Source organism: Opisthorchis viverrini (genome assembly GCF_000715545.1).
Source record: "Opisthorchis viverrini unplaced genomic scaffold opera_v5_856, whole genome shotgun sequence".
In the NCBI taxonomy this organism is placed as follows: domain Eukaryota; kingdom Metazoa; phylum Platyhelminthes; class Trematoda; order Opisthorchiida; family Opisthorchiidae; genus Opisthorchis; species Opisthorchis viverrini.
In genome coordinates this window covers 1-10,612 of record NW_008752579.1, presented here as the reverse complement: position 1 = coordinate 10,612, position 10,612 = coordinate 1, and the positions used below count along the sequence as shown (strand labels likewise).

At 43.5% G+C, this 10,612-nt stretch overlaps 1 protein-coding gene across 1 annotated transcript in view; it reads right to left on the bottom strand.

Moving 5' to 3' along the window:
- T265_15763 (hypothetical protein) overlaps nt 1–4,700 on the bottom strand; it is a gene marked incomplete at both ends in the record, with an annotated part of 13,569 nt that extends 8,869 nt beyond the window's left edge. The window contains 2 exons of the mRNA XM_009179090.1: nt 702–772; nt 4,683–4,700. Of these exons, the coding sequence (XP_009177354.1) occupies nt 702–772; nt 4,683–4,700 (89 nt within the window). The remainder of the gene's footprint in view (nt 1–701; nt 773–4,682) is intronic.
- Nucleotides 4,701–10,612: the final 5,912 nt, after the last annotated feature.

Sequence of the window (10,612 nt, the reverse complement as noted above, 5' to 3'; positions counted from 1 at the left end):
TGACCCAACCCCTCATCAGACCAAGTGAGCAGGTGGCCAAATTTGTCAGGTTAAAACACATGCGGGGAACCAATCAGTAAGCCCCTTTCTGATCGTCACACTAGGTCACGGATGAGGCTAAATTAAAGCTCTTGTGGATTAGTGTGGTTGTCGAAATATTACCTCCGTGGGATGGAGGGGTTTCAGTTAAATTCTGATCGGGTTTTGTTCGTTAATCTAATGGGTGAATAGCGATACAGATTTGAGGGACAGCCATAAAGCGAAAGGGCCGCCAGTGGACTTGGATTTCGATTATCCAAAGAAAAGGGTTTATTTGCGCGTTTCAACGCCGTAAGCTGAAACAACTCTTGAATCCGAGGAAACCAACATCGACCGACCCCAATTCGTACAAGTCGAGGAGATATTTTACCATTCGCAACTGCGCATATCTTAATAATTTTGAAACTTGTGTAGAGTGGCGATTAATACCTATGATGTAATGATAAAACGTAGGCAGAAATGGCTAAACCGGGTTTCCACTGGAGTGAAGCAAAACATCTTGACTGACTTCTGGGAGGCTTACTCAAAGTGATTACGTACCAAGTTACTTACGAGAATACTAAACACGCATTTCGTAAATCTGAAGACGGTGACCTGCAAAACTAGAATTCTGGCTGTGATCAGCAAGTGAAGCAACATTATCCACTTCCGCGCCAACTCACCTTTTAAGCACCTTCTTCTTGTCGTCTTCACGTTTATCATCGCCTTTCACGTAGCTATCCCGTGTGACATCCTAAAACGGACGAACATGAATGACCAATTATTCCTTTGACGATAGTGTTCCACAAACCCATTCCCTTCCTAGTATCCATCCACATTCACCCTAAGAAATAAGTGAACTCTAGGATATGCTCCCCATCTTCATTCTTATCATTTATCCGCAATGGTCGCTGTATGCTGAAAACGGAAGAATTCGATTGTTGGTTTGTTTGCCAAGCATGGCATATGGATTTGATCCTCAAGCTTAGGGATAGTAGTTGTGTTGAACATGGACTGCCTGGACTAATCACTACCAAGTAGCCCTCATCTACCTCAGGAGCTAGGGAATACAACATACGTGAGAAATAGCAGCAATATTGAAGTGCGTATTTATCATTAGCACTCAACTGAAACCCAGTTGAAAATGTCATATCTACAATATGGTTTAGCTAAATGTGCTGTGCTGGACACGCTGCTTGTTTCGGTTGGCGCATCACTCGGGATATCACAGGAAAATTATGTACACGAATAAAGGAACACAACGCGGCTGCTAGGAGGCATGACACCCCGTCCTTTATATCTATATACAAGGACAAGAAGGCCACAAGTTCAATCTGGAAAATGCGAAAATTTTGGCATACGGAGACACGCGACACGTAAAGGAACCTCTGGAGGCATGGTACTCTACGACAGGTTCAATCAACCGGTGCATCCCCTATTCGGCACTGTTGGTCATCTTGCACATTTCGTGGTTCTTTTGACAAGAACGCTAGTCCATTTGATAGCCAAAAGCAGAAGGTTGAACTAGGACATGGGCTGTCTGAGACTTTCTATGACCTTATGAATAGTGTTCGCTCAGGTGGTTTATAAATATGTCAGCTGTGGTACTTAAACGAGTACGCATCTTTAACATCATCATCATCATCAGAATGTGCTGCTTGCCTCTGGGTTCTACGTCGTCTGCCTTCATGAAAATACATCAAATAACAGAAAATCTGCTAAGGCAATCGAAGCGACTCAGGAAAACCCATACTTGTCTGAAACTCAAATTAATCATTGATGTGAATAAGAAATACGGAAGAACAATGAGACTTCTCTAGGCTAAGCAACGAAATGCGTTTTGTAAACTACAATTGCTACCATCTAGCGGAAACTTTACGTGATATTTACCTGGGATTATTTGCAATATCGTTGTAGGCAAAAGTAGTTATATTCTCCGCTGGGACAATGTTTTTACGCAAGACTCGATACGCGTGATAAACGACACCCCTGAATGAGAACACAAATGACAAGTGAATGAAGGATAACAGGCAGATTGAAGCCTCGAGGCCAAAGAAGGCAAGCAGAGTGTAAGATAATCCATACTTGGTGGATTATCAGTTATCCCAACATTCTTTGAATGCATTATCCTAAGAGCAGCAAGCATGATTCTATTTGGGAAGTGTCTATGTGGACCACAGTTCCACATTCAGTCAAGTGTCCCATCAACGCTCATTTCATTGAAGCTGTACAATATTGTTATCGCTTGACTTGAAAAATACGTCCAAATCGGCCGTCCGCTTGTGTACTAGATAAAACACTGCGGGGACCACAGTTCCACATTCAGTCAAGTGTCCCATCAACGACCTGCTCATTGAAGCTGTACAATATTGTTATCGCTTGACTTGAAAAATACGTCCAAATCGGCCGTCCGCTTGTGTACTAGATAAATAGTCACACTGCGGCGAAACTCAGTGGGAATAAAATATTACCCACTGAATCTTAAAAAAGAAAACAGACTTACACATTATGTGTGGCTGTGTATGTAACATTTTCAATACGATACTCATATGACCCCATGCAAACGACAAACGAGCGGACACAAATTTGACCAAGATGCATATCTATATGTTCATTCCAAATACACCCTATTTGATATCACCAAGAACAGGCCAGTGAACACGATATTTATTCTGTCTCGATACTACATTTGATCTGTGAGCGCAATTCATTTAGATAATTGTAAAACTCATTATATTCTTCCCGACCCATCATGACAAATATGTCATCTGCATACGGCCAGATTAACTTAGGTTGGCATGGAAATCCGGTCAAAGCTCTGTTCAAATATTTCCGTAAACACATTTGCCAAAGCCCGAGTATTTGAGATTTCATTGTTAAACCTTCATCTTGATTATATACCACTGAAATGAAAAACGAATTATGCGAGATTGAGACATGCAATTATACCTTCCACCATTTCATCTGCCGTATGCTGAGTCCGTCCTGAAAGGATGGTGTTCGCCAATAACTGACACTTGGCTATTTCTAAAGAGTCCCCTTTTGGCACACTTGAAAATAACGAATTCACGTCGAAATTTACAACGGAGGCATCTGGTTAAACAGGGACACCCGCTGGTTTGTTGGCGAAGACATGTGAATTGTTAAAGGTAGCACTAGATTTCCCGGTGAGGGGCTATAAAATGCCGGCCAAGAATCTGGCCAGTTCATGCGGCGGGGAACAAACTCCGTCCAATATCTGCCTCATCAAGCCATTTAGTTTATTAATTTTTGGAAGGCCAATAAGTCAGAAGGAGCTCAACCGCTCTGTTCACCGCTTCGTTTATTAAAGCACTAGAGGAAGCCTCGATGATCTATGAGTGAGTCCACAGTAAATTTGAACAGGTTCATCCTGGGTACAACAATCCCGACGGATTGCCAAAGTCCGAGGAAGGTGCTTGTTACGAGGCGGTATCTAGTCGGTTCCAAGCGCGACGCATTACGCTTCAACTGATCAGTTCAACGGAATTTTAATTGCAATTATGTGATATCGGTTCACGGTCATTCACTTTGTCACATGCAGGGATATTGGGCGACCTTTCAAACATCAATCGAACGCGTAAAACCGGAGTTCCGAGTAATTGTCTTCGATCGATTACCTGGACAGTATTCTCTGAAATCCCGTTGGCTCTGATCATTTTCAGATTACCTTACCGCAATCAGTCAATCATGTGACATAACCAAGGTTGTTGCATGCAGGCTATCTGATGCCTATAACTTGAATAATCAATAAGTTACTTGATAAGCTGTTCTCTTCAGTAACAGTAAGCATTTGATTAAATTTCCCAGAAAAGCCCCAAAGCCATGGGTTAGACGCTAATTAGATTCCATCTCTCCTCAGGTCGGGTGCTTAAATTGCTCTCGTTTTCCTCAGCAATAAGTAGGGAATGTTTCAGTCTCCAGGTTTTGATCGTTCAAACTCATCTTTGGAATGTTTTGTGGAAATATCTCTGTGTAAGTAAAGGCACTTTATGCCCGAAGCTGAGGGGCATCAAGAATTCGTTACGTCCTTAATGGGAGTCATCAACAGGGGGCATTTCACAAAGGTCCAGGTAGTTTCAAACCGTACCCGTGACGGTTCAACAACTAAGTTCAGCATTTGGCTGTTGAGTTCCAACCGGCAGATTAGTAGTGTGATTAGTTCTCACTATTTGACATGTTGCCGCTCATCCTTCAACACCGAAAAACCACATCTCGTGGTCACATGTTGACGGCTACTCGAGTGAAAACTCTCAAGTAGGAAGTTTCGCAATTCAATGAAATTACTCTTCCTCTGACTTGTTAGTGAAGCCCATCCAAACTGAAATTCCGAGAATCACTGTATAACAGTTTCATCCTCTTAAGGCAGTCGACAACTAGTCTCATTTGCACACGAAGTTGCTTTAGACGGGAGCTCCAGGAAGGGCGAAAGCTGTCATATGTTGTCTAAACGTTTTCAGCAAATTTACTGGTAGTGTATGACGCCTAAACAACAGCGTGCTGCGTACATCAAATATCGCACCAACTAGAATACTGAATGACGAAACCGATGGTCAGATGTTGAAGTATTCTCAGCAACGTATGAGTAGTCTGACTTCCAGAATGAACATAGTCGACACGAACGCCCACAGAGCCTAGCTACTTACCGGCGATACATCAAACATGATTTCGTTAGCTTGAAGGTGATGAACATCTGACTCATTGATTTCGGAGTGACCCAAGGTTCTACTTGCTAGCATCCAACGCCTGTATACGGGATATCTGCAATAACCAGTTTGTAATTTATGTAGCAGTGAATGTAGCGAAGGCCTTAGCCACGTAGATGCTTATCAGAAAACACCACTTGCTCTTTTTCGGACAATGGGACAGGCAACTGGAACCCTTTCATTTCAAAATGGGCTATTCTTCTTCTCGTTCATAAAGGCATCTTCTCGCACTTCTCTAGATATTCACTGGCTACCACGCAGATGTAAATGGGTGATACACGCGGATGTCGACCGTACATCACCATGAAGATGGACTTGGCTTTTGTTGACTGTAAGGAAGCACGATAAGCTAGCAGCATATATGGCACCACGGATGAACATGAACTCGGTGACCAATACCGAAGAACGACAAAACCGATGGTCAGATGTTGACGGATTTTCAGCCACCTATGAGTAGTGTGACTTCCAGAATGAACATGGTCAACACGCACGTCCGCAGATCCTAGCTACTTACCGTTGATACATCAAACACGGTTTCGTTAGCTTAACTTTCGACATGAGCTTAAGCGGTTTGATGAATATCTAGTTCATTAATTTTGAAGTGACTCAATTTTCTGCTGGCTAGTATGCAGCAACGTTTATACTGAATATCTGCAATCACCCGTTGGTAATTTATGTACCAGTGAATGTAGGAAGCCCCTCGCCACGTGGGATTTATCAGAAAATACCATCTACATTTTGCAGACAATGCGACATGAAACTAATGCTCTTCGCTGCACATCTTTTCAAAATAAACTAGTATTATTCAGTAAGAAGAGCTTTGTAAACAATTGGTAGTTTTTATTTTGACACTTTTGACGCAAAAGCTTCATCATCCCAAGTGAGGAGCTCAACAAATTGGCCAGGTTATTAGGCAGACAGGGAACCTATCAACAAGTCCTCTCTAAACTAGATCGGTATTGATTGTCAATTAACAGCTCTTGTCGGCAAGTATGGGGGCCAAATCTCGAATTTTATTAGTTGGATCTATTTCAAATGAGTTCCAATTGCGTTTCTTTCCTTATTCTTTCACTTCAGGGTGCTTCACTGGATGGTTCGCCTCGGGTGCCATTTTGGTCCTTGATCTTTGTGGGCATGTCAATGTTTCGGCAATTTATTTAGGTGTCATATGACATGCAGTCTGGACAGGCCAGTGCGCGCGGTTTTTTTTATTTTGATTTGATCTGTGGGCGCCACTGGGCCCTGTGCCGAATTATGTCTTGATGTATCCTGTGTGTGGCATCTCGTGGCAATTGACTGTCGGCTTCCGTCTCAGGACGCGTGGTGTCTCGGGCAGTACAACATCGCAATCGCGGTGTTTCAGGAAACAATGCTAGATTGACTCAGGCGAAACCGCTCGGAGTGACTCTGGAACGTTTCCAGTTTATTGTCACCCTCTCAGTTCTCAATGGTCCTTCCATGTAACGAGGCGGCTGCAACCTTTCGTAACACAGGATTCTGCCGTTTGAGTTGCAATAACTTTCCGGAATCCAGTTCAACGACGACGCTCATGGCACCTGGGGGCCTCATCGTCAGCCTCTGGACTTAAGAGCTATTCAGTTGTGTGGTTTTCTTTACCCGGCGCGTGTCGGATCGTGAAGTCATATTCTTGAAACCGGAGAGCCCAGCGCACGAGAATCTCTGATGACCCCGAACTACTCTAGGGGTTTATGATCGGTTTCGACATGAGATTTGGTCCAAGAAGGCATGCTCCCAACTTACCCATGACCCGGACAATCGCTTAACATACTTTCTCAATCGTCGGTCACCTCCGCTCCGCGTTAGTCTGAAAATGACCGGTTTATTCGGTAACTCCATTCTTCTGCTTTACGTCTGCACCCTTACCGCGATCACTGGTGTTCGTTGCAACAGTGAACATACGTTCGACACTGGTCGGTTTGCGGGTCAGTTGCTGATCTAGTATCCGCGATTTGACATGTTTGTAAGCCGCATGTGCTTCGCTGACCCACTCCGATTCCCGATTTTATCCGATCAAGTCTTAACGCGGAGCAGCAATCGTGTTGTAATCCTTGAGAAGCCGGCTGATGCATACAGTTCATCCAGGAAGCTGCCGTATAGACAACTTGGAATTGGGAACATCACAGTTTTTGATGTTTGCCAGCTGTTCTGGCAGTGAACCAACAACCTATGGCCCACTTCATGCCTGATTTGTTGTAGTGAACTCCGACCGGGCTGTGGTTGAATGAAGTGACCGTAAATCGGGTTGTAGCTGTCCCTTCGCTTGATGAGATTTTCGATTACTTCGAGCAATCCCGATATTCCATAGTGTTGGGCTTGCGTTTCGAATGCTGACAACTATCTGTCACGGGAGAAGACCGAAAGAATATGGCGCTCAAGTTTGAGAACATCCCATAATTATTTAAGCGTTTGCCTTTTGGTTTATCTGGTGCATCCTTTACATCATCCCAAACCCGATGAAGAATGTCAATATCTTTTCCACTTTAGATCAACTAAGGATTCCGTGCTCTTGACAGAATGTATTCCCAGGTTTGTCTGCTCTATGACTGGGCTGATCAGGGGCTCGTGATGCGCGGACCTGAGCACATTGAGGCAAGGAGGCGCACACAGTGATATATTCAGATTCTCCTATCGATAGTCCCTACAATCCACTGCAGAAAAACGTTTTGCGGCACTTTAAATCGATTAACTTCGTAGCAGGCGAAAGAGCTAGGTTCAATATGTTGACTCGCTACCATTCGTATTGCAGCTGCAGAGACAAGCAGCCTAATGTGCCTACGCTGCCCAATTGGCAGGTCAACTGTGTGATGGGCTTATTGCCGCCATTAAACTGCACGGATTACAGCAGACGCCGACGGTTCGTCCAGATAAGTAACTTCAAACTATTCGGAAAATATGCGAGAAGTATGAGGTTGTACCTCTATCAATTGTAGTTTTTTAGTTTCAGACTCTGGACTACTGATTATCGGACATACGTTCTGCACTCGCTGCACACCAGTGTCAACTTACTGACATCAGTAAATGTGAATGAACTAAAACAATTGGTTCCAACATGTTCTAATGATACACGTGGCATGCAAATTTCGTAGGAGTGTTTGTACAATATAGTGCGTATTTCACATACAAAATTGCGTCGCAGTCTCTGGCTGACCGCAGAAGGACACCGCAGTACGGAATTGTTTTGCACGTTAGTTAAAAATAGATATTCTTGCAACGTGTGAATCAACGATCATACCTCATCTACTCGGTCGAATTGACTATTCTTTGATTAATTCGTCTGCGATTTTCTATCAACCTTGCGTTAATTGAACACGAGATTGTACGCCTATCAAATGGAACCCAGAAAAGTGAGAACTGCGGTGAGTTACTAAAGTTTACTCAGCAATCTTATGGGTAACAGGTCATTTAAAGAATAGTTGCACAGATTTTGTGTATCAAACCGGGTGACCAACTGGCCTGTTTTGCCGCCTCGCGTTTTATTAGTCAGTTCCTAAACACGCTTTCTTCCTACCCTGGTAATCGGTCCGTCCGCTGTGCTGATTTCCATGCGGTACTGCCCATCCGGTGTATACGAAATTTCTCCTTTGGAGTGCCTGGATAATGCTTCTGGACTAGACACATCTGCACTGGAGTGGATCCCTTCCCGTCTCATGCGCATGAACATCGACCAGTTGATGAATCTGATACTACCACATCAGGTTGACAATGTGTTAAGAAAGCAACTACCCAAAATGTACAATTCCAAAAACTCCTTACCAATCAGATTGTTAGACAAACTAAGGTCTCCCAACGACCTCATCTAAATATAAGATGAAGTTACAATAGCTGTATGAGAACATATTCAAAGTCGGTGTGACTAAGTTTGACGATGCGTCTCTATCACGGCTAGAGTGATCATGAGAATCATCGAAATTTTAGCACTGTGTTTGAGTCGACAGGTGACACAAAACTCTTCTGCCTGTGTCGGCCGACTGGCCTATCTTTTTTTTTGTCACGGTGCACCTGTCGTGCACTGGTTCGTCAGATATGTGGAGGCGTCTTGATGCGTCCACAAGGCCTTAGAATCCGGACGGTTTTTCCTAAATGCTTTTGGTTTTTACCGAACGATCTTTTGACGGCTGGCTTGATGAAAATCACAACCCGTGTTTCGGGACGATGGCAAAACACAATACGGAACAGCTTCAAGTCATTTCATTTTGGCAAAATCAGGCAACGAGCGGCGTGTCCTTTATGAACGGATCTGGTGGACAGAGTCGGTGAGGGTTTCAGCTTCGTATCCGGCTTTGCACAGCTCCTTTGAATGAATTGTATGCTGAGCTACCTCGGGGAACTGAAGACAGACAGATAACAGGATCTCAGCAAGCAAGTCAATCTGATCATGAAAGCGAATGATTCGTCACGCATAAGACTTAGGATCCTTCATTTTGAGCATAGGTTTTTACTAGTGACTGATATTGCTTTCAAACTAACAGGAAGGTGTCTACACACAAGATTGCTCCTCACGTCCACCAACAGGCTTCAGCACTCTCGTGAAACCTGGCCATTATGCTAAACAGTGGGAAGATTGTCAGTGGGGCACACTGAATGTCAAGTGGACATTAGGTCGGCGATTAAAACTGGTATGTGTGAGAGAGTTGGTGAGTATCGGTATATCGGAATTCTGGACACTTCGAAGCGTTTTTAATATAAACACGCACGGTGCTAACGAAGAATACGCGAAAGTTTTCGGCTACGTAGCGGATGAGTGAAACTGTGTGAAATTTACGAAATAAAATACGTAGCAAAACTGTGACATGTTTTGCCCGTTTGAGACTCATCAGATTGTCGCAGTCCCGTGAACCTCGTGTTTTAATTGAACCCGGCAGATTTCGCCAATTTTTCCCGCTTTAAGCTCATTTTTTTTCGACAGGGTATACAAGTTTTCCGCCAATGATGTTTCGCCTCCAAGGAAGGATCATCTAGAACAAAAGAGTGATGGAATCTCAGGCATTGCGCCTACCTGATGAGCCGCAAGAAAGGCTCAAATGGTCGTCAGCTGTCGAAAAGCTTTCACCAACCATATGTGTAATCCAGTTTATGTAGCTAATCCTGCTGTGCCAATAGTGACGTATTTGAAATGGTAATGAACGTCCATGATAAGGTAGGGTTCTGGTTGCAACAGCCGTCGATCGTGAATGTGGAGGAAGAGAAACTTATGGAGTCTGTGTTAGGAATTTTGAAGTTTGTCAGGCAACACGGTTTGTTGATAATGCACCAAAGTTATATAAGTTGGTCATCCGTACAGGAAAACGTCTGGGTTAGCAAATATACACTCATTTGCACACTAATTTAGTTTTCTATAGAGAAGAATATCGGCAACTCTGGTGGCATAGATGGTCGTTGGCTTGTTCGCTGAGCTGAGCAATTTGGTTCCAAAACATTCATCAACATAAAATCTACTACTGGTGGTGCTTGCCTTCAACTTTATCTGAAATATTACATTTTTGAAACTTTGAAACCTTTTGAATCTTTTGTTGTCGTGCACCCCACAGGAAATTTCTTTAAAGGCAAAATGTACCACGAATACGAGCGTGGTGGTTGACTACCATGGAAACCCAAGTCCGAGATCCGGTGCGCTGCAATCAAATGAAATTGTGCGTCAATTCACTGGGTAACACAAACTGCAAGTAAAATGGCAGTGCCGAACAAAAAACATACTCATTTTTTCCATATATGACAATGATCATTCCATTTGAACGAACACTACAGATAAAGTAATAGAGAACACTCAGGAAGCACATGACCGAGCTAAACCTTCTGCTTTTGGCTACCAAATAGAGTGGTGTTCTTGTCAAAAGAACCACGAAATGTGC